The sequence below is a fragment of the Leiobunum rupestre genome, chromosome 10 (assembly GCF_980474605.1).
Source record: "Leiobunum rupestre chromosome 10, qqLeiRupe1.1.hap1, whole genome shotgun sequence".
Taxonomy (NCBI): domain Eukaryota; kingdom Metazoa; phylum Arthropoda; class Arachnida; order Opiliones; family Sclerosomatidae; genus Leiobunum; species Leiobunum rupestre.
The window spans coordinates 23,840,981-23,867,889 of NC_143393.1; the positions used below are offsets into that span (position 1 = coordinate 23,840,981).

The 26,909-nt window shown below is 40.5% G+C and overlaps 4 protein-coding genes across 10 annotated transcripts in view; 1 reads left to right on the plus strand and 3 right to left on the minus strand.

Moving 5' to 3' along the window:
• Positions 1 to 6,501, plus strand: part of RhoGEF64C (Rho guanine nucleotide exchange factor at 64C) — a 145,942-nt gene extending 139,441 nt beyond the window's left edge. For all 5 annotated transcript variants that reach the window (XM_090161984.1, XM_090161982.1, XM_090161983.1 and 2 more), the window contains exons 6-16: positions 12 to 345; positions 414 to 592; positions 665 to 826; positions 906 to 1,322; positions 1,402 to 1,554; positions 1,684 to 1,767; positions 1,943 to 2,203; positions 3,561 to 3,680; positions 3,936 to 4,340; positions 4,634 to 4,735; positions 5,428 to 6,501. In XM_090161984.1, coding sequence (XP_090018110.1) covers positions 12 to 345; positions 414 to 592; positions 665 to 826; positions 906 to 1,322; positions 1,402 to 1,554; positions 1,684 to 1,767; positions 1,943 to 2,203; positions 3,561 to 3,680; positions 3,936 to 4,340; positions 4,634 to 4,735; positions 5,428 to 5,556 — 2,346 coding nt within the window. In that variant the 3' untranslated portion in view covers positions 5,557 to 6,501. The remainder of the gene's footprint in view (positions 1 to 11; positions 346 to 413; positions 593 to 664; positions 827 to 905; positions 1,323 to 1,401; positions 1,555 to 1,683; positions 1,768 to 1,942; positions 2,204 to 3,560; positions 3,681 to 3,935; positions 4,341 to 4,633; positions 4,736 to 5,427) is intronic.
• A 341-nt stretch (positions 6,502 to 6,842) lies between these two features.
• Positions 6,843 to 9,586, minus strand: LOC149925115 (solute carrier family 35 member F5). 3 transcript variants are annotated; one of them, XM_090161086.1, is made up of 10 exons: positions 9,435 to 9,586; positions 9,032 to 9,371; positions 8,797 to 8,961; positions 8,559 to 8,730; positions 8,298 to 8,485; positions 8,062 to 8,231; positions 7,656 to 7,991; positions 7,503 to 7,593; positions 7,278 to 7,435; positions 6,843 to 7,173 (listed from the first exon to the last, which is right to left on the minus strand). In XM_090161086.1, the coding sequence occupies exons 2-10, from the start codon at positions 9,125 to 9,127 to the stop codon at positions 7,110 to 7,112; spliced, it is 1,440 nt and encodes a 479-aa protein (XP_090017212.1). In that variant the 5' UTR covers positions 9,128 to 9,371; positions 9,435 to 9,586; the 3' UTR covers positions 6,843 to 7,109. The 3 variants fall into 3 exon arrangements, with proteins under 3 accessions (XP_090017212.1, XP_090017210.1, XP_090017211.1); XM_090161084.1 differs by having other exon boundaries at positions 8,553 to 8,730; XM_090161085.1 differs by having other exon boundaries at positions 8,553 to 8,730; positions 9,489 to 9,545.
• A 5,464-nt stretch (positions 9,587 to 15,050) lies between these two features.
• LOC149925116 (uncharacterized) lies at positions 15,051 to 17,351 on the minus strand. The gene is made up of 2 exons (XM_090161699.1): positions 16,136 to 17,351; positions 15,051 to 16,057 (listed from the first exon to the last, which is right to left on the minus strand). The coding sequence occupies exons 1-2, from the start codon at positions 17,349 to 17,351 to the stop codon at positions 15,051 to 15,053; spliced, it is 2,223 nt and encodes a 740-aa protein (XP_090017825.1).
• Positions 17,352 to 17,469: 118 nt separating this feature from the next.
• On the minus strand, positions 17,470 to 19,764 carry LOC149925117 (uncharacterized). Its single transcript, XM_090161700.1, has one exon. It carries the CDS (start codon positions 19,762 to 19,764, stop codon positions 17,470 to 17,472), a length of 2,295 nt encoding a protein of 764 aa, XP_090017826.1.
• Between the last annotated feature and the right edge of the window lie 7,145 nt (positions 19,765 to 26,909).

Below are 26,909 nucleotides of genomic sequence, written 5' to 3' on the forward strand. Positions count from 1 at the left end.
TCGCTATGCAGGCTAGCACTTTCTACGTTAAGATCGACGAGAACCAATTGGATTTCACGAGGAAGACGGAACCGGAAACGACAACTGGCGAGGCGGAAGTGAAAGCCATTGAGAGAAGCCTTTCGAACGCTTCGACGGCGGAACTGAGTCCCGGCGAACCCGCTGAAAAGAACGATTCGGACTGCGCTAAAGAGGGTCAGCCTGGGGACCGGGAAAGCGAGATGTACGCCGAAGTGAGCTTGCCAGAAATCGAAGTGACCCAAGTAGACATTTACGACGAGGCCCGATCCTGCGAACCCATTTACGAAGAACTCCCCGATCACGTGGAGGAGAAGAAACCTAAATGTACGTTTTTTACCTTTTAAAACTCGCTTTTCCGTAATTCCTGATAAAAAAAATATTGCAATTTATAGCGTTGAGCGACTTTATCATGTCCTCCGACTTCTCGCCTTGCGATGGCCAACCGAAATCATTCTTCGAAGGGGCGTCCAGGGCTGAGATCCTTCATTACTTGGAAGATGCTCGTGAAAGGGGTATCATATTGTCCGAAGATTTCATCACCGAGATTAATGAGATGGAGGAAGAAGCCAAGGTACGTTTTGATCCTCGTGATTCCGTTCTGATCGTGAAGTCAAACATTTGTCAATTTTTTACCATTCTACAGAGGGAACGTGAAGAGAATAATCGTAACAACAGGATAAGTACTTTGAGTCACTCTAGTACCGGCAGTAGCGCCAATAGCGGTAATGACGACGACATAGATGACGAAGAAGACTTGGAAGACAGTGGCCATCATAACGTAGCCACGTCCGAATTCATTCTTAAGGTAAATGTTAACTACTTGTCTCTTATTTGTCATTGAAACCTTAAAATACCTAACGTAAATGAACTATATTTCGGCGCAGCCCTTCAACACCGTAGTCACTAACAGTGTGGTCATAGAGCCCATAAAGAATGGAGAAGAAGTCCTGGAAAAAGAAAAACACGCGGTTACCAATGGTCATTCGACGTACTCGGCCGAGGTTGAACGAGCGGACAGCGGGGTCGGCACGGAAACGTCCAAACCCAGCGTCCGGTTAAGACGCTTCGTAGCCAAGAGCGCTTCGGGGGTAGATGGTCGAGAAGGGGCTCCGAGTGACGAGTTACTTTGCGCCGATTGCGATCAACCCGTGGAGCCCATCGAAGACGAATTGTCTGGCCTGTTGTTCTGTCCTTTGGTGTGCAAGAAATGCGACAGGAGGAGAGCCGAACGCAAAGAAATTATTTCGGAGATTGTAGAGACTGAATTGAAATACGGACGCGATCTGAGAATCATACGAGAGGTTGGATCGCTTTCTCGCTGCCCTTTTCTGACGCAGTCCTCAATTGATAATTAATGGAAATAATTTTGACCCCGCGCAGGAGTTCCAGCGACCCATGGAAGTGGCCGGTCTGCTGACCAAGGAGCATTTAAAGGCGATCTTCCTCAATCTGGACGAACTGGTCAGGGTGAATGGACAGTTCGCCGAAAAGCTCCACGACGCCACTGATATCGCCACTGAACAAGGAGACGAAGTGAGTCAGCATTTTCAATTTCAACCATCGATCAAGTGCTTCGCGCTGTCGGATCTAAAGCGTGTTTATCTAACTAGGATGTCTGATTTTCAATATTTCCTCTTACCACATTTATTTTTTTTAACGCAGGACTATACTACAGTCAATATCGGGAAATTGTTTTTGGAATCCACGACGGTGTTGCACGCTTTTGAAACGTATTGCGTTAGACAGGTAATACATCTTTTCGTGGCTTTTTTAATTTAGTCTGTCCGCCCACGCATCCGTAATGAAGCCATTAATCAATGATGTCAGAGGCGAACTGCCAAATTTAAATACGGATGCTTCTTCGATCCTTATCGTTGTGGTTTTTAAATTGGTCGTGTTTTTGCGTCTCTTTCTTTGGCAGGCATCCGCGTCGCTTCTTCTGACCAATTTGGAGAAGGAGAAGGAGTTACTTCGGATATTCTTGCGAGTATCCCAGATGGAGAACACCTTGCTTCGACGCATGAACTTGCCCGCTTTCTTGATGGTCCCTGTTCAAAGGGTCACCAAGTACCCGTTGTTGCTCTCTCGCTTACACAAAGTGACGCCGTACCATCATCAGGACAGAGACGCTCTCAGGGAAGCTCAACAAAAGATCGAACTTCATTTAGAACACATTAACCAGGTAAGAATTTAATTAGAGATATTTCTATTTTTGAATAAACCAAGAAAAAAACACCGTCTGCCATCCAAGCGAAGCGTAACGCTAGAAATGATGGACGGTTTGGATTTGGTTTGATAATTATGACTCACCGCCAATCCAGGTGACGTTTTGAATATTACAAGTATTTATCTATACTTGGGGAGAATGACTATGTTTAGTATTTTTACCAATCCACCTCGCTGTCTGCCACTATGATCCACCTCTTAAGGTCCATTAAAATCAGCCCGGTATTTCATTGGCTCCCTAAAACTGACGTCTACCGACGCGATTGAAACACACGCGAGTGACTGTTTACTTCCCCCTCTCGTTACGGATGGAAAACTAAACCATGGTGATTGTAATTCTTGGTGGGAACATCACCAATGAGTCCTAGTATTTCGTTTTAACTATTCCGCTCCAAAAATGATTCGCTTTGACGCGATTTAATAGCCCGTGATGTAAGTCAATTGCCTTCTAACTGCGCAATTTGATCGAGGAAAAAAGATCTTCAATATGCCGAAATTGCTCGTGGTTGATTATTCGAATGTACTTCCTCGAAATAACGCGCGTTGGGATGACATTCCAGATCGGTGAGTGAGCATGGGGGTTAACCGCGTGGTAATATATTCATTCCTTTGACGGATTCGATTGGCCGGGATACGCGAATCAAACGCGCTCACCTCATCTGGCTTCAACCGTAATTCCGAGGAAATTATAGAGACGCGTTTTTACAAAGAGAGATTTAAAATAAAGAGCCGAGCTACGTTGTCATTTCGTAGTTAAGAATCCACAGTCCACCATGATTGAACCGCGTAGTCGTTTTAACAATTGGACACGTAAATTTCAGGTATTTTAAATTAATGTATTTTAATATTTAATTCTATGTCTTGATTATAAATTTACATCGGGATGTTGGAGATAAAACGCGTCTAACCAGTTTTATTTTTACATAATCGTAATCTCGCGAAATCAAATGTAACCTTTTAGTATAAGTCACAAGAGCTCCCAATTAAGATTTGTAGGCTGGAAATTACTGGAATGTCCTAAGCAATACTTAAAGTTGAAATTTAATTCCTGTCGTGGCCTCAAATCTCACCAGGGGAGGGGGAGAAATTCTTCAAAACCAGTTCACGGTTTTATTATCAAAAAATTTTAATTAGGCTACTTTAACGAATTTTTAATTAGAATTTCGGACGACGTCTGTCTGGAATATCTCGATATTTTTTTCTTTGTTTGATAATAATAAAAACTCGTTCTCTTCGAGAGCGTTCAACAAAAGCTATTTTTAGTTCTTTATTGTTTATCTCATGAGAATAGTAAAAATCTCTTTTGGTAACAGCAAACGAAGGGTTCTGGAGCGACCAGAATCTGGAGGCGTATCTCCAATATCTCGTCGTCATCCAACCATCGAAGGCTCAGTAACCTGGTCGACGATATCAGCAGCATCAAACTCAGAAAGGTATGGATGGTATTTTTTAATTCGATTAGCTAAGTTGTGGCGCAATTTAGCGAGGGGCTGATCACTCCGAGTAATCGGTGTACAGAGCCGTACATTTGACTGTACTAATGGGATTACGCGTAATCTTTGAAGTCCCTGCCTTTGGCAGTGGTAATCTAAGCGTAATCCGGTGTACAGATTTTCTAAGAGTGGTTAGCCCCTCGCAATTTAGTTACTTTCCAACGAAACGTTGTGATTTTCGAATCAAAACTTCAGATGGCACTCGAAGTACTGAAATGGAACCGCGACGAAGTTCGTTTTGTGTTAGCGGGACGGCTACTATGCGCCACAGTCGTTGGTTCGCATCGCAACAGTCTTCAGATGGGTGAAAGCGGACTGTCTCCGTCGACCCAAGAAGGTTCCTCTTCTAACGGGCCATCTGGGAACGCCAACGGTCAACTGTCGGCGCCGGAAACCAGGTTGCAAGCGAACAAGAAGGTGAAACCCTTAAAATTAACCCCTCTTCACGGTCTACTGGTCACGCTGGGCAAACCGAACGCCAATTACCGACCGGAAACGGCTGACGACGAGGATGGCGTCTTCTTCCCCCGCAACACGGGAATTAGAGACGCTACTTTGCTGCTCATCCGGGAAAAGAATGGACGATTAGTACAATTTAGGGTAAGTTAAGTCGCTAAGCTTGTTTGGTTTACCTTCTAAAATCATTCACTGTGCTAAAATAGATCACGATATAAATGGGCTACTGGGGATAAATTTAAGCGTAATTTGTTTTAAATAATTAAAGGTAACGTAAAGTTTCAAACTTTATTTCGCGGTCCAGCCACTAGATTAACAGGAGCTAGGGGTAAATGTCGCTATTTAAGTTCTAACGCTTGTTAGCAGACTATTTCCTAATTTACACCCTTTAGACACGTGATTCTTCTAACAAGTAGTGATAAATTGTTTATTTCTAGGGTCCCTTACACCTGGGCAGCTGTGTTATCAGTTGTTGGGAAGGTGACAAAGATTCCTTCGAAATCCAAGAATTCCACACGAAGGAAGCCTACGTCTTCAAGGTAAGAACTTATATTCCCTTTTCATTCTTTAGTCGGGGAAGCTTCTTTGTGATTTCATTTTTTGTCACTCTTTCCTTGGCAAAAGAACCTATCGTTTTTATCATACCTAGATTCCGTGTCTGCGAAATAAAATTAGATGAAAAAAAACCCGTTTTTATAGTGAGGCCCACCCTTTATATACAAAAAGAAAACGATCTCTGAAAAGAGCTAGCTATTTTGTTTTAACCGTACTTTGCAACGATGTGTCATTACCGACTTGGTTAATTATTTCAAAAGCTTTTTAATTGAATCCTCTCAAGGAGACTGGTATATACAGACAAGGAAATTAGTATTTAGCGTGCTGGAATGATCTGTAACAAAACATTTGGGTGCGCGATTGAACTTTTGATTTCGTTATTTCCCCTTAGGACGTGTTGCAATTAGAGTTTTATGGGATGGTTTTTTAGCGACGAATTATACATCATTTTTATGAACTTTGGGATACGTCATAACGTTTTATCAGGAGTTTATAAATCTATAAGTATTCAACAGGCTACTATTAATTACTCATAACTAATAAACGTCACTTGGAAAAAATTTGAGCTAGTAGTAAATTTTAAAGGAATTTCAATATTATATGCAAGTCTGTGTGTTACGATTTCTTTCATTTGAATTTAAGCATTATTTTGAATCAAAACAATTCTGCATTTCAGTGCGAGGATTCGAAAGAAAGCAAAGACTGGTGCCATCAGTTACGCTATCACGCCAAAGATTTGGGCCGTTGGAGGCGGAGACGAAACGCATTGGCCAATATTATGATAAACGGCATGGTCAGGCATTGAACTAGCCAAACAAATACTCATCCGCCGATGACGTAAAGCGATAACGCGCGCGCGATATTTAAAAAGGACTAGACCACATGTTCCATAGGAACTTTCTCAACCACAACGTGTATATTATCCAGTTCTTTATTGCTATATATTTATGAGGGATAAATCCTTCCAATATGTTAATACTGTGTCAATTATTAAAAAAAACTTTAAATTGGGGTTTGGTACGCACCACGAATACTAAACATTTTTTATTCTTCCAATTTCCTAATGGTAATCATTAGTTAATACTCGATGAAAAAGCCATATTCAACTACCTTATTTCTTTACAAAGCCCAAAGTTGCCTATAAACAAAACCTACATATGAATATAAAATGTCTCCTAGTGATATTTTCAATATATATAAAGTATATATAATAAGATAAAAACTATAAAAATGAAGAAATAGGATTGTGAATTATAGTTATTATAATGAATGGATTTAATTATTGGGGCAGGCCCCGGCCGCTTAGCGCTAATTATTGGTCCCTCTCATTAAATGAATCCTACCTTAAAAATAAGGATGACAAATGAACAATGTATAATGATTAAGAAATTATTTAATTAGTTTTGAAAACTGATTTATAAAAAAAATTGTATACCCTACTACTACTACTACTACTACTACTACTACTACGGAAAATAAGGTGTTGGAATTTTTTGAAAATTTTAGTCGAGTGTGCGAGAGTGGAAAATGTTTTTGGCAGGTTTCAAACTTTTGTTTAATATTTAAAATTATTTTTTTTAAAGAAAAAGAAACCTCTAGTCTGTGTTTTGAGTATTTGTGGCGCGAATGCATAGAAAAATGGCTCTGACAAAAAAAAACTGTAAAATATAAAAAGGCGGTAAAATCTCAATACCTTTTGTTTAAGGGCCAATTGACACATTAATAAAAAACTTGAAATATTTTAAATCCATTTGATTGACTACCCTCGAATCTTAACTTACAAATAACAAAACCAGTTATATTATAAAAAGGCATATTTTATTTTCAAAATCAGTCACCTGATTAATAGATTTAATTCTTCAAAAATAGTATTCACACATTTTTGTTTTTAGTCACGCAGAATTACATACATAGCCATACATAGCAAATAAAAACTAGGCATAAAAATTTGCACAAGTATGTATAGTTTTTATATCACATACGTTCATCACACTTATAACAGACATAAAAATTTCTATACAATTGTTTTGTAATTCTATATACAAAAATCATTAAGATTAATATATTTTAGTTTTAATTAATGTTCCAATATTTGTTTCAATTAAGCGTTGAAGCTTCAATCTATGGGTAAAAATTCTAAAAAAGTTTATTTTTTAGTCAAGTATATATATTTTTGGTTTGCTAGAAGCACCCCATCAGAGTAGCTAGTACATTAATACGATACAAGGGGTAAAAATTGACTTGGAAAATCTTAATTAATGGCGTTATTGTATTTCTGAAAGCTCTGGTGTAAAAAGTCACTAAATGCGAGAAAACATTTTCTCTGTCAATATAGTAAATTGTTTACGAGTGAGTTTTTCACGTGTATTCATTATTAACTCCGATAAGGGATTCGGTCTGCTCATTATCTGCTTCTTGTAACCTGTAAATTTAAATACAATGATTAGCCTTTATAAATACAAAAATTACTCAAAAGATTAGCTAAAAATTAAAATAAAGGAGCATTTAGGGGTAAAATTTTCCAACCTTAACGGTCTTTGTCTTTTCCAGCAACAAGACCCAATCAGCTTTCTAAGTACGTCAGTAACTGGGTCCCAATTATCGTAATGGGCGAGTATCGTAACAGCGAAGAATGATGCCAGCATGGGTAAGCTGCCTACGAAGAACATATGGGGGTACTCCACCTATGGTAAACCTTTAAATTAGTCTTCGTAACTACACAATCTATAGAAGAAAAGGACATCTACAGACCTGTTTTAAAAGAATATCAAACATAACCGTCAACGGTATTGTTAGAGATATGGCCAAAGTTGCGATTAATGAACTGGTCAAAAAACAGCCCCTATTATATTACCAACAAAATTAATATATTTGACTATAAAAAAAATCTAGTTAGAATTGTACCAAAGCCACAATAGTTCCGATATAACTGTTCCAATGAGACCATTGATAAGTACAAGAGCCCACTGTCGGGCACTGGGCCACTGGAAGGTTTCAACATTTGTAAAGTGAATGATAGCCAAACCAGGCCAGATTATCAGTAGATTGAACAGTCCCACAAAACCAAAGAACATGGGCAAATCCATGCGGTCTTCGTTATCCACATGACGTCTTAAAAAGACTAAGTAGGCGGCGTAAAATAAAGCCCCTACTAAAGTCCAAATAGCACCCGTTGGTAATGTGTGGCCATGGAATGCTTTTTCCTCATCTGCGGTGCTTATTAAAGCAACTCCCACCAAGCTAAGTAACAAAAAGATAGAATTTAACATTTCTGGTCAAGTTAATAAAGTTAAGAGTAAATTCTACTTGCCTTATAATAACGGCTAAGAGTTTAGAAAGGGTGAATTTATCACTATTATTAGAGGGAAACAAGGCAGCTAGTAGAAGAGTAAAAAGTCCACTAGAACACGAAAGTACATTGACAATTCCAGCTTCCGTGTCTAATAATGCCTCTTGATAAGATAGATTTCCAATAAACCACTATTTAAAAGTATAGAAAATTAGTTTAATTCAAATTTAAAACTGAAATTTTACGAAGATATTCACTAGAAGGGAAAACATGAGGGCCACTTTGGCGACTTGTTTGACTGATAATTTATTAGCTGCCCTCATTGCCACTTCGTGAGCTCGGATAGTGGCTGCATAGGATAAACGAGCCAATAAGGCATCTTCAGCTTGTATGTCTGATAAGTGACGGACTTCTGTTAATTTACTAAATCTAACAGATCTGTTACCTGGATGGAATATTAGCTATTAGTATTAGAAAATGAATTCTAGCTATTTCACAAAAATGTTTAATACTTTTACTTGAGAAGCTTTCATCTGATTCATTTCCACTACTTTTATCAATGCCATCATGAAATTTAATAGGAATGTACATCGGTTCGCTCAATAGAGGTTCTCCATTTATCGTGGGACCATCGTCGTCACCAGTGTTCAAAACTGTACTTGCATCTTCAGCACTTTCTGGCTCTAATAACTAAGTACATTTGTTTATTATTATTATTGCCAAAAGTAAGTAACTTCCTATTAAAAATTATCATACAGAATATAAGCCTCCATTGGCATTGCTACTGCTTTTAATTCTACTACAACACTGATCTCGCCACGGTTTCCACAACAAGAATCCAAACAAATACACCATAAACATTGAGGTTTTGATATAGGTGGTGAAAAAGGGTTTCCCAAAATTTTCATCTTTGAAAATGTACTGAAACGAGCTTAATCCTTAGTATTGATATTTTTGGTATGTTTAAAATAACACTATAATATTCAATTACTTTGGTCAGTTCCGAAGATGCCACCCACAACAGATCAACAAGCAACAGAATAAAGGTTCCAACAGCCAATCTTTGGGCTTTCGTTAGCGTGGACATAGCTATTTACTTTACATTTACATACTGTTTACAATGTTTCGCATCTCTTCTTCAATATGATAAAGATTTAGAATGATACGAGGAAGGAATCTGGGTCGAATCGAATAGGAAACAAGAGGTTCCATTTTCCCTTTAACAATAATTGTTAAGCTAATGTAATTGATATCTCAAGGTAATGGTAAGTTGGTAACGCCTACATCCAATCCATAGGGTCTAATGACCAAGGACCTCAATAACAGAATGCCTAAATAGAAAATGATCATTTAGGTTTTGGTCGAAAATACTCCGATCAAATTTGATTATTTACATGGAATTTATTCAAAGATTTTAAGGTTATGCAAAGATTTGTTGAATTAATTACTTTCAACTTCAATCGATTCGGCAATCGGCACCAACTTGAAATATTCGTATAAGCACTTCAATTTTCGCATGACGTAATAATACTTATCTATAAAAGGTTTGCTTTATAACATGTTAGATGGCAGCAGCTTTCGCCGCGGGGTTTTTTTGAGATGTGTTAAAATTTTGTCAACCGCAGCCAGCGTAGTTTCATTTGCAGATAAAACGTGTAGCTGCTATCAACTACTTAGTTTTTTAGATATTACTTCTATTAGTTTTTTGTAAGTCTAGTTTCATAAATTGTGTTCAGGATTAATTTTTTTGTTGTCACGAAGTGTTTGCGTTGGTTTTTTGCAATCATAATGACTATTTTGCGTATGTTTTCTACTGTCATTCTTCAAGTACTTGGATTTGGCTTAGGTCTATCATTGACTTTTGTTTTGTTCACGTTTGTGTTCCCGATTGGTATGTATCTAACCTTTTGCCTACAGTGTGTTGGCGGAATTTTAGAGTATTTCAGCCTTATTACTCTCGAGCCTCCATATGTTCATCCGAGATCTCAGGGATGAATTTGGGGAAACTTTTGAGACCACAAACTGGGCCGATAATGGAACTGTTAATGTTTATTCGAGTGGCGTCTTGTCTACGGTCACAGAAAGAGATGACTAATTTTCACCATTTTATTACTACCGAACATCTAATCAAAAGGTGACACTTATTTTGGTGAATACTTATTAAACGGTATTACCTGTGAAAGTAGTTCAGGAAGAAGTTGCTCAGTGTCATATTTCATCCACTACATCAGTGAGATTATGTTGTGCCGGGAGACTTCTATAGTTAACAGCCACTTTCAAGTTTCGCTTTTGTTGGGATTGAATATAAAAAGTTGGTAGTGGTGCTGCTCCGGACAACTTGGGGGGGATGACGGGATATTTGAGTAAACCATAAAACTTGGAAATATCGAAGTTACGACACTATTTCTACAAAAAATTTTTTTTTCGGATTTTCGTTACCAAGGCATATGGATTACAATGCCAATTGCGTTCAGTGAATGCTAAAATAAACTTCTTAATTCGTAAAAACATTATATGAAAATCACACCAAGGGAACCTCAACCAATGGTAATATTTTTTTTTCTCAAACAATTGGAAACTATAAAATACGGGAGGTCACGTGTTTATGTAAGTGTTATTGTACTGTTTAAGAATTGAACAGCACGTGCCAACAAAAATACCACTTATACTTGTTTATTATATAAAGAGCCATTATCGAGGGTTGTGATGGGGAACACTGGTCCGCCCGGTAATTTTATTTGGCATGAGGCTTTTTTTGATGGCCCATTAGACAAAAATTAGTAGTCCTACCTGAGGGGCGCAATGTTTGATACATTTTGGGCCCCTGGAAGATTATGTTACTTATGGTACTACTTCATTCAAAAATTTATTAACCTCATTTTCAAATTAATAAATTACAAATCTATTTATTAACTGTCATGATTTTAATATTATTAAACAAATAATTTGTAACTCTCTTTTTTTTTTCAAAAACGTCCCCTTCGACCTTTGAGCGGGGGAGAATATTTTGACTTTGGGTGGCCACCGTGTATTTACCCCTCCACCAGTGGCGTAGCCAGAAATTCCTCAAGGGGGGGGTCGAAGTATGTGAATGTTAAGAGGGGGGTCGAGAAGGGGGTTGAAATTTAGTACAGTCAAAGGTAGACCCAATGGGGGTTTTGGACACGGACCCCCCCCCTGTCTACGCCACTGCTATCCTCTCATCTGCCCTCCTTCGTTCGTTTGTTTCTATTTATAAGCCTTGTTACCCCTGTCGGCGACACCCCGGAAAAACTTTTTTATTATTAATCGAGTTTGGATACCCGGTCAAAGATCCTTCCTATAATTATCCACCAATTATCACATTCCCCCGACCACCTCGACGGCGGCGAAATAAAGATAAAGTCGACTAGACCATAGACTAAGGAAGGTTTCACCTTCACAACTCAAATTTAAACTTCCTCTACGTAATAAGCATGGGAAAATCACGGTTTGTAAGGGTCCCTATTGAGTTGTGAAAAACATTTTCGGTTGCCATGGCAAAACGAATGGCCATTGGACTTTTCCCTTTAGGAGCTTTCAAGGTACATGAAGGTCTACGCAACCCCCGAGTTTGAAGAAAATCGGGGAGAAACACCTCGGGATGTCTCCAACTCCATGTGAGTGATATCATCCCCAGCGAATCAGAAACTTTGTTACAGTTTAACGTCATCCAGCGGGTCAAAGGGACCATGCCCCCTCCTAAATTTTCTACTAGGGGACAACACATGTGTTTATCCCCCCTGAAATATTGTGAATTTGTTTTTACAACCATTATGAAAAGGATAAATTTGTCGTTTAAAACTTTTAACAACAAAGTAAGAGCGAATTCAAATTCAACTTTCGATTTTTAGTCAAATTGAAGTAAAATTTCCATATATTTGTCCACTTTTATCATATCATATAATGTGGAGTGGCTCGCTTCGCTCACAATGTACCCCCCTAACTCTAAAACGTTCCTACGCCCCTGACGTCACCCCAGACCGAAACCACAAGTAACTAATACACCCAAGCCTACGCTTCCGGCATCCAACATTTCCACCCTCCCCAAATAGAAGGTGAACAAAACCAAATGACGGACGAAAAATGAGACAGAACAACTTAAATTTCGAAGAGAAAAATGTAACACTATAAGGATTACGTTATTTAAAGTTTTTCAAGAGCTTTGCGAAGGAAACAATTTTGCTATCGGCGCTATCACCACAGTGTAAAAGTCAAGCAGGCTTCTGTATCCTAATTTTGACTTTACAAAGTTGCGATATTTTAACGAGAATAAATTTATTTCAGTTAAGGTTCATTCCGTTATTCAAATGACCGGAGAACAACCTACTAGTAAATAATAATTTCGCTTACCGAATTTTGGTTTCATTAGAACATCGATGATTAGAGCTTCATACGGGTTTTAAAGCTGCTAGTTTCTCTCTGTTGGTGGCTTACATCGAGAAGGGTTCCTGCTTTCAACGTTTTGGTCAATATGTTTCAGGCCCGGACTGGCCCCCAAAGCAGCCAGTCCGGGCCTGATGTGTTTAAAGGGCCATCCGCCCATATAATAGCTTTAGAAATTGAGTTTTGATTGCTATTAGCATAAGTGTATAATATTGTTACAAAAGTCTGACACTTCCTATTCTTCATATGCAAAAGATTTACTGAGAGCTATTCGCAAAAATACTGCATTACTGGCTACGTCACTGTTTTGCGTCCTCTTGCCTCCGCGTCACACGTAGCCTTTGACAGCGGGCCGCTAGGGGGTGATTTTTCTCTTGTGATGACGTCACTCCGTTACTAGCTCAGTAAAATATTCCCCAAAGTGACAAACTTATGGAACAATATTTTAGACTATTAGCTATGAAATGGCTCGATCTATACAGATTGCACTATAGAGTAATATCGGCGTGACTTATATCGACGTCACCCATGCTTTTTCCTATAGATAAAAAACTGCCCTCAAAATGGCGGCCATAGCCCAAAGCTCCGGAACGTATAGGGTGTTGGCAAGAGTGATTTGCTGTCGTTCGAGCCCCTCCATGAACACAGTCCCCTTCCCTTTTATAGGAATGGACCTACTATCTGCAAGGTTAAGTGACATATTCTCGGAACGAACCATATTGTGAAATGAATCTTCCTGGGCACACATGTGAGAGGAACAGCCGCTATCCATACACCATGGTTCTTGCTGGTCCACAAGCTGGAGACTCACTTCCGCAGTGAAGGCAAAGGATGAAGCCGCAAATGAATCTTCAGTAACCTTGGAGACTGTCTGTTGACAAGCAGCCGTCTTCTTATCCGGACAGGCAACTGCTTTGTGGCCAACTTTGCCGCAAACATAGCAAACTCCAGGTTTTCGTATTGAAGTTTCCTTAGGTTTCTCTCCTTTGTGCTGCTTCTTAGATACTTGGCTCCCCTTCTTGTATCGCATTCCTTTACGTTTGTCGATATACATGGCATCATTGGTGCAAACGTCACCCTTCTTCCCATCAGCATGCTCAAAGATTTTTATCTTCAAGGTCTCGAGATCGGGAATGATGTCTCTGGTTTCAATACTCGTACGGAACGTCTCAAAACTCGCAGGTAAGGAATAGAGCAACATACAGCCCAACGTGTCTTCCCAGAACTGACGAGGAGTGTACCAGAGGTGTAAATCACCTATTTTTATGAAACTCGGGGGGTATGTAGAGCTTGAGGCAACATTAATTTTCACCAAGGGAAAAGTTACGCTGGGCTTCCGTTTTGCTATGGCAACCGAAAATGTTTTTGACAACTTAAAATGAAAAAATCTACATTTAAAAAAGCATGGGATTTTCTGTGAAAATTTTTGAAAACTGAAAAAAATTAAAAAATAAAATTTTAACTAAAATGCTAAATTTCAACAATTTTGGGTGAAATTCATCAAGTTTGGGTAAACTTAAACAAAATTTGGGTAAAATTGAAAAAAGTTCATTGAATTTGATAATTAAGGAATATTTGCAAATTTTACCTAAATAGGGTATTGTCAAATACTTTTTTTTTAAATCTACAAAAATGGCTAAATTGACCACAATTGGGTAAAAAAACCAAAATTGGATAAAATGACCTAAAATGTTTAAAATTGGATAAAATCGGGTTTAACGAGTATTGAAACCAGAGACATCATTCCCGATCTCGAGACCTTGAAGATAAAAATCTTTGAGCATGTCGCGACTAACTTACCAAGAATTTACTCGAACTCATTTTAAAACTCAATCAACAATTTATTCAACTAAAACTTAAATTAAAAGGAGAACATCATGAGAACGGAGAGAAAACTGACCCCCGATTACAAAACTTCCTGTTTATATACTACTACAATTTGTTCTTTTTTACAATCTATTATACTTATGTTTATACAAAAAATTCTTTATCGCTTTTCTACGGTTCAACTTTATTTTTTATAAGAATTAAAGATCAGTCTGCAACATCCTCCGGCCCGATGACCCTGTCATCTTCTGATAATTCGAGGTTGTGCAGCATCTGGATGGCTCGTTTTAGGATGGTACCGCAGGGAAGGCGAACCGCGCAGGATCTTATCTTCTTGTCTCGTCCAGGATAGAGTTCAACGATACGTCCCATCTTCCAAACGTGACGGGGTAAATACTGGTCGGCTATTAGAACGATGTCATCTTTGCGGAACTTGGGGCAACCACAGATGACAGAGCTAGAGTGCGCCGAACGTAACTCCATTAAGTAATTTTGCCGCCAACGTTTCCAAAAGTGATTTAACAGCATTTGACGGTACTTCAACTTCTTAATAAGAACGGCTCGGTTGTTCGAAGGTCCAGGTGTTTGGTTTTCAAAATTTTGATCGGGTAACGAAATCAAACGTTGTCCAGTAAGAAAGTGGGCAGGCGTTAAGGGTTGTAGCTCTCCTGCTGTAGAGTACGTATGAGTCAGTGGGCGAGAATTCAGGACCGCTTCAATTTCTGTTAGCGTGGTTGTTAACCCTTCTGGGCTCAAGGTGGTACGACCGATGGTTTTCTTTAGGCAGGATTTAACTGAGCGGACGAGGCGCTCCCAGAATCCGCCCCACGTTCCACTATATACTTCCATTGGATTTCTTTATAGCTCAGGAACTCTTGTACTTCTTTAGATTGGATGGTCCGGAACATCTCAGCCAGGTCTTTCTCGGAACGTTTGAACGCTTTTGCGTTATCGGAGTAAAGGGTATTGCACATCCCTCGTCTTGCCAGGAATCGTCGAAAGGACAACAGGAATTTTTCAGCACTCATGTCGGTGACCAATTCTAAGTGTAGCGCTCGAGTGACTGCACATGTATAGAGTGCTATGTAAACTTTGGACTGCTGATTGGTCGCCTCGTCATATACATAGAGTGGTCCGGCAAAGTCAACGCCTGTGACATGAAATGGTGCTGCTTCTGTGACTCGATCTCGTGGCAGCGGTGCAAAAACTTGCCTCCCGGCTTTGACGGACAACCTCCGGCATACATAGCATTTCTGGATTACATTCTTGACTAGCTGGCGACCTTGTAAGACCCAATATGTTTCTCGTAACTGAGTCATGGTACTATTGAATCCCGCGTGCATGACCTTCTCGTGACAGTCTTTAACTAGCAGCCTTGTTAGATGGTGTTTTGATGGCAAGATTACTGGATGCCTTTCTTCGTACCCAAGATTCGACTTCTGTAAACGTCCGCCAATACGTAGAATACCATGGTCTAAAAATGGAGTGAATTGAGCTATCTTCGATGACTTGTATAGAGATTGACTATTCTTTAAGCAACTGATTTCTGCAGCGAAATATTCTTCTTGTACTTTTAGCCAATGATTTCTTGCTAAGGCGATCTCTTCAGCGCATATCGGACCTCTGGCTCTATCTTCTTGAGAAAGTCTGGCGTTTTTTACGAAACGCAAGATCCAGGCAGTGATGCGAAATGTTTGACTTGCTGAATGATATTTGTTGACGTAGAATAAAGCTTCTTTTGGCTGAATGACGCAACTCAGGACTGAGACTTTTCTTTCCTCTACGACTGTTTAGAGTTTGGCAAGTGACGTAGGAAACTTTGTTTTTGGCCATTGTTCTTCTACTTCTGATAACCAGGTAGGACCGTTCCACCATTTCGGATTGGCAATTAATTCTTTTACGGTACACCCTCTGGATGGCAAATCTGCCGGGTTGTCTTGACTTCTGCAATGTGACCAGTGGCTAGGATCGGTTATGGACTGAATCACTGACGTACGATTAGCCACGAAAGGCTTCCATTCTCGGATTTGTCCTCGAATCCAATAAAGGACTATCTCTGAGTCGGACCAGCAGTGATATCTCGTGACCCTTCCTTCGAATACTGCCAGTGTACTTCTTAAAAGTCTAGCTCCTATGAGCGCTGCCATGAGCTCCAGTCGAGGTAGACTCAGTTTCTTCAGTGGTGCTACTCGTGATTTTGATGAGACCATAGATACTCCATAACTTCCAACTTCGGTATGATACCGTATGTAGGTAACTGCGGCGTATGATTTTTGGCTTGCATCGCAGAAGAGATGGACTTCTACTCCAGTGACTATGCTTCCAGCGTTCTTGAAATACCATCTTGGTATGGTTAGTTGTTGCAAATTTGGTAATTCCAGGCACCATCGCTCCCATTCAGATTGAACTTCCGGAGGTAGCTTTTCGTCCCATCCTATGCCGAGTCTCCACAACTTCTGAAACAGACATTTGACCACGATGACAACAGGTGCTAGAAGGCCAATGGGATCGAATATTCTGGCAGCTGCTTGTAAAAGCCCTCTCTTGGTATCCTTCTTATGCGTCAGAAACTCTAGTAGTGAAGATATGTCGAACGCGAAGTGGTCCGGTTCTGGGTGCCAAGTAATACCAAGAACTTTTAATTGCGAGCTCAGAGGTTTGGGTGTCGATTGTTTCGATCCGTTCTCTGCAACCCATATGTCCATGACTTCTTCAGAACTGGCTACCCATTTTCGCAGGTTCATTCCGGCTCGTTTGAAAACTTCACAAGCTTGTTTGCGAAACTGAAGTGCTTCTTGAACTGAATCAGCGCCTCCTACATGATCATCGACGTATATAGTTTTACGAAGTATCTCGCATGTTTCTGGATAGTCTTCCTGTAGCTGATTGAAATGATATTGCAAGGTGGCGGTTAGCAAGAAGGGACTTGACGTTACTCCAAAGAGTACCCGCTTCATGCGTAGATGGCTGATCTTCATTTCTTCCGGCCCAGTTAGCTCGTTAATCCACAGGAAGCGAACGTAGTTTCGATCTTTTGGCCATAGTGAAATCTGAAGAAATGCTTTCTCCACATCTGCCATGATGCCAATTCGATGTCTTCTAAATTTAAGTAGTATCTTCAAGAGGTCGGGATTGAGATTGGGACCCGGATGAAGACAGTCGTTTAATGATACTGCTCCTTTTCCCTTTGCTGAGGCATCAAAGACTATGCGTGTCTTCGTAATAGCTCTTATCTTCACGCTCTACCGCAAAGTGTGGAATATAGTAGTATTCCCCAGATTTAGCTGCTATTTCTTCTTCTGGTACGAATTCGATGATATCTTCAGACAAATATTCTTTGATGACTTCCTGATACCTTATAAACAGTGAACGGTCTTGTTGGAATTTCTTGAGCAGGCTAGTCATTCTTCTTGTTGCCAATGGCAAATTATTCTGGATCTCTGGATGCTCGGACTTCCAAGGTAACAGTACTTGGTATCTACCTTCCACCAATTTGATCGTAGCGTTGTGGTTATCAATGATAGCTTGCTCTGTGCTTGTTACTGCTTGCTGGTCTTCGATTCCTAACGACTCAATCTCCCAGAACTGTCTCATGTACTTGGATAGGAGTTCTTCTTCTACATTGACGGTCATAGTTATTGTCGAATGAACGTTGAGGTTTGCTGATACTGGCGTCGGACCTTGGACAGTCCAACCGAATACTGTCTCCACTGCTACTACGTCTCCTTCTAACTTCTCAAAATTCTTCTTAGATAGCTTCCAGTAGTAGTCTGCTCCAATTAATACTACTAGCTCAGGTGAGACCCTGACTCCATCGTGCTCTGTTTCTTCAGTCAATGTTAACCCTTTTGACTCCATTTGCCTTCTTATATCAGCTCCAGGAACACCAACAACAGCTCCGCAGATTACTGGCGCTTCAATGAGTGCGAGCTCGACTAATACGTCGGGGTCGGTTATACTTCTTAGGTTGACTCTGACTCGTTTTTGAATGTTGGTGGTTTCACTTGCTTCCCCGAACGGATTGACTTTGATCAGTTCCTCAGATACCACCGGCAAGTCCAAGGCTCTTGATACGTATTCTCGCATAAATGACCGCTGACTGCCGTTGTCGAATATACATCTTGCCAGAAGTTTCTTGCTGGCGCCTACGATGAAGAGTACAAGGGTCTGGAGGTAAACTTGGGTGTCTCGGAGTCCAAAGTCTTTGAGTGACATCAACCCAACTGCTATCTCCGTGGCTGGTTTCTCCGTCATTACCGATTTTTCTCTGCAGATCGACGTATGATGATTTCTGTGGCAAACCAGGCATCTTGCTTTAGACCTACAGCGGCGTGCTGGATGATCGACTCCTAGACAATTGAAACATCTGTTCTTCGCTTTGATTTTCTCGATTTTCTGCTCGTAAGAGGTTTTGCACTCGTCTGGCTTGTGACCGGGTTTTTCGCAGAATATGCAGGTACTGGATACGGCGGTGTTTAGGGCTACTGCAGTTGGAACTCGGCTTCTATACTGACTTCCGAAAGGTCTGGACATGCCTGCTTCGCTCCTTGATTTTTGATAATTCTCGACTCGTTTTTCTTCCAGGACTGGTTTGTTCATGATGAGTGCGCGTTCTCTGTTTTCGACTTCTTTTCTTATGTAGTCAATAAGCATACTTACGTCCCAATCATCTTCGTTTTTGATACTCTTGCTATAGTCGAGGTTCAAATCGGAAGGTAAACAGTTCGTTAATATGGTGTAGAGCATGCTGCTATAGGTAGCTAGCTTTATTCCTAGAGTGTCCAGACTCTGCATTGCCGTGTCGCAGGTGTCGTGCAGTTGACGAAGGCTTTTGACGTCGCTCGAACTCTTGACTGCTGGTAGCTGGAGTAATCGGTTCATATGGGCCTGCATAGCGATATTCTTCCTTCCGAAACGGTTTTGTAAGGTTTGGATTGCCTTTTCGTAGTTCTCATCGGTTAAAGAATTGGCTTCTACTGCGCGGAGTGCAGCTCCCTCCAAGTAAGAGCGAAGGTAGTTAAACTTGTCCGTCCTTGCCAGTGCCACATTTCCGTCTATGGATGTACTGAATGAACCCCAAAAGGTCTGCCATTGGGTTACTTCGCCACTGAACTTCTGGATGTTAAGTAGGGGTAACTTGGCAGGGACCTTGCCAGCTTCTATTCTTGATTTGCATAAGAACTTCATAGATGCAAGACTACCAACATCTAGCCCTAGACGCTCCTGAACTTCCCTCTGTAACTCCTGAATCCCTTCGTCATAAATCTCAGTTGCATCGACTTCATTAGTTATATCTGCTTCCTCGCCGGTCATGGCTGTCAGTATCTTCTCGTTCATTTCCAACAACTTCTTGTTCTTGTCCTCTAGCTGCTCATATAACTTCTCGACCTTCTTGCAGTTCAGCTCTTTCTCCGTGAGTTCCTCTTCGATCCTAGCCTTCAATGTATCAGTTGGTTTTTTGATTGCTTTCCTTGCCGCTACCAGTTTATCCATTACTTGACTTAAATGTTGATACTGAAGTTGTGCGACCTTTTTTCCACTCAGCTATTCCCGGGTTTCGGCACCAAGATATGTCACGACTAACTTACCAAGAACTTACTCGAACTCATTTTAAAACTCAATCAACAATTTATTCAACTAAAACTTAAATTAAAAGGAGAACATCATGAGAACGGAGAGAAAACTGACCCCCGATTACAAAACTTCCTGTTTATATACTACTACAATTTGTTCTTTTTTACAATCTATTATACTTATGTTTATACAAAAAATTCTTTATCGCTTTTCTACGGTTCAACTTTATTTTTTATAAGAATTAAAGATCAGTCTGCAACAGAGCATGCTGATGGGAAGAAGGGTGACGTTTGCACCAATGATGCCATGTATATCGACAAACGTAAAGGAATGCGATACAAGAAGGGGAGCCAAGTATCTAAGAAGCAGTACAAAGGAGAGAAACCTAAGGAGACTTCAATACGAAAACCTGGAGTTTGCTATGTTTGCGGCAAAGTTGGCCACAAAGCAGTTGCCTGTCCGGATAAGAAGACGGCTGCTTCTCAACAGACAGTCTCCAAGGTTACTGAAGATTCATTTGCGGCTTCATCCTTTGCCTTCACTGCGGAAGTGAGTCTCCAGCTTGTGGACCAGCAAGAACCATGGTGTATGGATAGCGGCTGTTCCTCTCACATCTGTGCCCAGGAAGATTCATTTCACAATATGGTTCGTTCCGAGAATATGTCACTTAACATTGCAGATAGTAGGTCCATTCCTATAAAAGGGAAGGGGACTGTGTTCATGGAGGGGCTCGAACGACACCAAATCACTCTTGCAAACACCCTATACGTTCCGGAGCTGAGGTCGAATCTTCTCTCAGTCAGCAAGATTACTGACACCAAACACACTGTCGTTTTTGGAAGAAACGAGGCTCAAGTTGTCGATACTAAGGGAACCATTCTACTCGTGGCCAAACGTGAAGGAGAACTATATTACGCTCAGAGAAGGTATGAAGTTGCTCAAGTTACTGAACTAAATACTCTATCAAAGTTACAAAGCTGGCACGAGAAGTTTGGACATCTCCATGAAGCCGCTTTGCGCGAGGTGCTCCGATGCCTAAAAATCACAATTTCACCTAAGGATCGTCTACCACCTTGTCCTGTCTGTCTAGCTGGGAAAATGGTTCAGTCACCGTTCCGAACGTCAACCGTCTCCCGCACCTGCCAGCCATTGAATATTATTCACACGGACGTTTGCGGACCCATGTGGACCGCGTCCATTGGAGGGTCAATGTTCTTTGCTACGTTTACGGATGACAATACACGCTGGAGTGAGGTCAGGTTCCTGAGACGGAAGAGCGACTTGTTTTTGTCATTTCTAGAAGTTAAGTCCGCAATGGAAAAAAGGAGCGGTTTCAGTTGAAGCAAATTCAATCCGATAACGGCGGGGAATATTGCAGTGATCAAATGAAAAGGTGCCTTACAGAGAATGGTATAACTCACCGTACAACGGTCCCAAATACGCCTCAACAAAATGGGATAGCTGAGAGACGAAATCGCACTCTAGTGGAAATGGCACGGTGTATGCTGATACAAGCGAAGGTTCCAGCATTTTTTTGGGCAGAAGCTGTTAACACTGCTAACCATATTCGAAACCGGTGTCCATCCAAAAGCATTGCCATGAAGACCCCTTATGAACTTTGGACGAAGAAGAGCCCAGATGTAAGCCATTTTCGGTCATTTGGTATGAAGGGTTTAATGTTGGATAAGAGACCTAATAAAGGGAAGTTTGAGGCCCGAGGCTTGCCTTGCATTTTCGTTGGTTACAGTGACACCCAAAAGGCCTATAGAGTGATGATAGACGGGACTCGCAAGGTCATTATAACCCGAGAACTGAAATGCACTGGTCATTTCACTATCGGAGGTCCGTTTGAAGATTTCATCGAAGCTGATGTTCTGCTGAAGAAACCAAATTGTGAGAAGCCAATAATAAACACCACTGACTCTCAGCTCTTACCCATTTCAGCTAAGCCAAACAGTACTCCTAGTCCAGAGCCACCAAAGGCTGCAGGCGTGATCTATGCTTCTGTACCACCAGCCGGGTATCGAAGAGTTGGTGGTCGCCCTCGCTTAGTACAAGGTCCAAGGGGAAGACCTGAAAAGCATTTTCGATGTGTTCCTGTCGATTTCCCTTTTGAACCAGTCACCGTGGACCAAGACGCGATGGAACCAGAAGTCATTGAATCGGACGTAGACACGATGGAGCTAGACTCAGTTGAAACGGAAGATATAACGTTGAAGTCTCACAAATCACTGAGGTATCATTTAACGAGGCTGTTAACGGACCAGACGCTCCTGAGTGGTACAAAGCGATTAAAACAGAGTTTCTGTCGCTAATTGAGAACGAGTCATGGACGATTGTTCCCAAACCACAGGACAGACGCCTAGTGGGCAATAGGATAATTCTACGGAACAAGTATCATGCCGACGGAGCACTGGAAAGACGTAAGGCCAGGTTGGTGGCCAGAGGCTATACGCAACGGCATGGCGTTGATTACCAGGAGACCTTTGCGCCAGTGGCTCATCTGAGTTCCATTCGCACGTTAATGGCGTTAGCTGCGGAAAAGGGGCTTACCGTTCATCAACTCGACATTACCACCGCCTTCCTGAATGGAGACCTGGAAGAGGAAATTTTCATGTCTGTCCCAGAACACCTTGAATCTCTTCTCGCTGAAATCGACACGACCAGATATAGCCTATGCCGTGAGTTCTCTAAGTCAATATAATACTTGTTACACAGAACTTCATTGGAAAGCAGCGAAGCGAGTACTCCGCTACCTGAAAGGGACCCTGGATTTAGGAATCATATACTGCAAAATCGGACAATGTCTGGAAGGTTTTGTGGACGCTGATTGGGGAGGTTCCTTGACCAATCGTCGATCATACACCGGATATCTATTTCGTCTAGGGGGAGCTGCCATCACCTGGGAATCGCGTAAACAGCGCAGCGTAGCTTTGAGCACCACCGAGGCAGAGTACATGGGTCTCACCGAGGCTACGAAGGAAGCTATTCACCTGCGGAAATTTATGAAACCGATTTTTCCCGAATACGCTGTGCCAGTGACGCTCCACAACGACAATCAAGGCGCCCAACAACTCGTGAAGAATCCAGTTTTCAACGCGCGCACTAAACACATTGACATTCGTCACCATTTCGTGCGAGACGCTTACAATGAAGGGTCTATCAAGATAATGTATTTGAGTACCGAGTACATGCCAGCAGATATTTTGACCAAAGGACTCTTCGCACCAAAGCAAGACTACTGTCGAAATGCTATGGGTATAAGTCCCATATCAAATTTCATTACAACATCACCGCCATGAAAGATTGAAGGGGAGTGTTGAAGATTTTGACCTTTGGGTTATGTCAATCTTTTTATTAACGTTGTTATTGTTTTTTTAAATAATATTTATTGTGTATATATTGTTCAACGTTTTTACCAATAAATCTGTTCTCTCAAATCAGCTCATGTTCTAGAGTCGTTTTTTCTTGCTCTGCATCAACAACAATTTTCAATCGGAAAATTTCCATTTTAAGTTGTCAAAAACATTTTTCGTTACCATGACAAAACCGTTGCCCATTGAATAAAATCCCTTTAGGATTTTTCAAGTTACATGAAGGTCTACCAATGCCCCGAGTTTGAACAAAATCGGTGTGTAACACCTCGGGTCGTCTCCTTGTTAGTAGCATATTATCGTCCTTGGCATGCCGCATTAGTATATTTACGTCTCGTCCTACTTAAGACTCTATATAGGGGTCCTGTGCAGAACTCTGTGCAAAAACAAATGGCTATAGTTATAGTTATTGTGTTACTTATGCTTGTAGTGGTGTCTTTGCCACTTTTTTGTATTCGATTATGCAAAAAACTCATTGTGAAAGAACGCTTTAAATTGGGCAATGAAATAATATTATCGCCTTCTTGGCGAACTTGTTTAATATAAACTTGCTGATTATGGGGGAAGGCAGACTTTCGGAGCAACCTAAAGAAAAACGTCATGAGTATCATCCTAAATAACATAATACCCATAAGTACGACAATTTCTATTGTTTTAACGCTGATTTTCTGACCGAATCTTTGGAAGTTCGACACTGACACTATCGCCAGCTCGTGGACTGAACCTGTATACTGCTTAAACATTTAAAAAAATATATAAAAATGTTAGAACCCCCAATAATCTAGCCAGTACCCCCGCCAGGAATTTTTAACACACAGGCCCGGTCTGATTTAAAGACCCCCCCCCCCTATCTATATATTTTAATTTTGAAATGTCCGATTTTAAAGAATTTTCTTGACTATAGTTAAAATTTTAAAATTATGACACTAATATGTTAATTTAAACGTTTTCTTAGGAAAGATAAAATTTTCTGCCCTCGCAACTTAATCAAAGAATGATACTCTTCGATTAGAGCTTTTACCAAATTCGTCAACCACTAAATTAGGGTTTTCTTTTAAACAATTCGACAAATCCCGATTAATGGACAACGTAGCCAGATTTGAAAGTCTAAATTCTCCCATAGTTGTTCGAAGACGTGTTTCTATTCTTTTCAGGGAACTAAAACTTCTTTCTGAGATGGTGTTTGCGACAGGAATGCATTGAATAACCTTGTAGTACTTAACAAGGTCAGGGAAGCCATCTTCCATGGGCATTAAATAATGGAAGCAGTCGCTTACGCTGTTAAATTTTTTGGGGATAATTAGATTTCTCGCAATTTTAATTTGACTTTTTAAGGAATCAAGGTCGAAATGAAACCTATCGTATGTGTTACAATGTGTTAGGATATCGATTTCGTTTAGGAAGTTCTCAGAGTTAGGGTCAGACGCCATGATACCATTATATAGACCAGAGTTTTCTAATAGCCGGATTTTCATTTCAGAAATAAATTTGTCTATTAATTCGAAATAGGTGGACCTCATCTGGTCTATTAGGGTTTTTGCTTCAGTTTCCCTGGTCCCCGTTGCAATTGTTACCACACTGTGTTTTAATCTCCTGTTAGGGATAATTTTACGTTTACGTAAAGCTAATGGTTCGCTGTTACGGTCAGGTACTGCAATAAAAGCCGATTCCGCGATTTTAGTAGCTTCTTCCCAAATAGAATCAAAGCGTTCAGAGTTTCTACAATCTTCTAAGGTCTTGACAGTAGCTTGGCAAATGGCAACGGCTTCCGTAAAAATAACTTTGGAACTTTGTAAATATTCCGACAGGGAATTTGTTACGCCTAATACTTCGTCTAATGCAACGACTAATATTAAGTTGTTAAAGTTATGTAATTGGGATATATACCCACGACACTCAGCAGCCTCGTCGGGTTTTCCGTTTTCAATCAGTTTCTCTAATGTTAAAACTACGGAATCGAGTCTATTTCTAAAATAGTGAATCCCTTTTTTTGCTCCACCATCGAGTGTCGCAGCTTTGTGGCATTTTCAGTATGTCGTACCCTAGATCTTTTTGAGAGTTTTCAAAATATTCACTTCTAATAACCGTATTGCTTTGAAAGTTGTAAATGGCTTGAACCAAACCAAGTAATTCCCTAACTGTCGATATTTTGGAGCAACAGTCAACTAAAACTAAATTTAAGCGGTGGGCGTAGCAATGAACGTACGGACAATGGCCACCTACTGCTTCTTCTACTTTAACCCTTACTCCTTTTACGTGTCCACTCATTACACTAGCTCCATCATAAGTCTGTGCAACACAATTCTCCAGTTTGAAACCACCCTCTTGTAAAAGATTTATAATTGCCAAGCTGATACTCTCATAATCAAACTTGTGTAAATCTGTGAACCCTATAAATCGTTCTACGACACCTATTTCTGCTTTAGTATATCGAATACAAAGACTTAACTGCTCTACTCCCGCGTTGTCTCGTGTTTCGTCAGCTATTACAGAGTAGAATCCACCGGATTCGTTGACCTCTTGAACAATAATTTTTCTTACTAAACTTGCACAAATGCCAATTATTTCGTTTTGTATGGTGCTGTGCAAATATTTGGCATTATTCGGCATATTATCGCACTTGGCTTTTAAATCAGGACATTTTCTTTTTAAAAGATCTAATATTGCAATAAAGTTTCCCCTATTCCCAATATTGTCGGCGGATGTGTAAGTGTTCCCCTGAAGTGCTAAATCTTGTTGGGCACATAAAATAATCACTTCCACGTGTGTAGATAGGACCTCTCTGTTTCTAATAACGTCTAGTCTATGGTGGTCGTTAACCTGGCAAACTATTGATCAACGGGATTTGGATTCTATGTAGTCTAAGTACATTTTGTAGGCTAGTTGGTGAGAAGATTTGTTGGAAGTGAAGTGTTCTTCGAATTGTCTCCCCATGTTTTTCCAATCCAAAAATCCCTTTAGAAATGCAGTGTTTTTACTGCCTAAAAAATGACGGCAACAAAAACAATACACTGCATCCTTTGCAACTGAATATTCAATCATTTGATATTTGGCATACCAAGAAGAATTGAAACCTCGATTTTTACCGCCAATTAATCTTTTAGGAAAAGGATTTAGTTTAGGCTGAACTGGAAGGCAATCTTTATCTAGACTAATATCCAAGTTATTCAACGCGTGTAAGCCCATTTCTTTTGAATTGGACACGTTGTTTGATGTATTTTGTGCATGGGCTACGTTCAGTAAAGCTTAACGGTCTTATACCGTTTTACGTTTGCGTTGATTCCGTTGAGACTTTTTATCCTGTCCTGTTGAACGCTTTTTTACGATTGTTGTAATTTTTATAAAATATCGTCTGCTGTGTCGTCCGCAGCTAGCCTTCCCACGTGCTGTGACGTCACGATTCCGTTTAACAACGAAGAAACCGGCCGGAAGAGCAGGTTCAAATGTTTCAGCAACGGTTCAGCAACGCTACGTCACACCGGAAATGGAAAAAAGCGTACAGTAGAAAACCGGTTCCGAAATCTTGCAACGTTTAATTTGTTGCAAGCTACTGAACGTAGCCCTTGTTAGAGTTGGGGTTTGCAATTACTTCTGCAATTTCGCCTTCATGAGTTAGTTCCATTTCCATATCAGTACTGACGTTTGGAAGAACTTCAGCAGTATTACTAAAACAGTGACTGTTATCAGTCC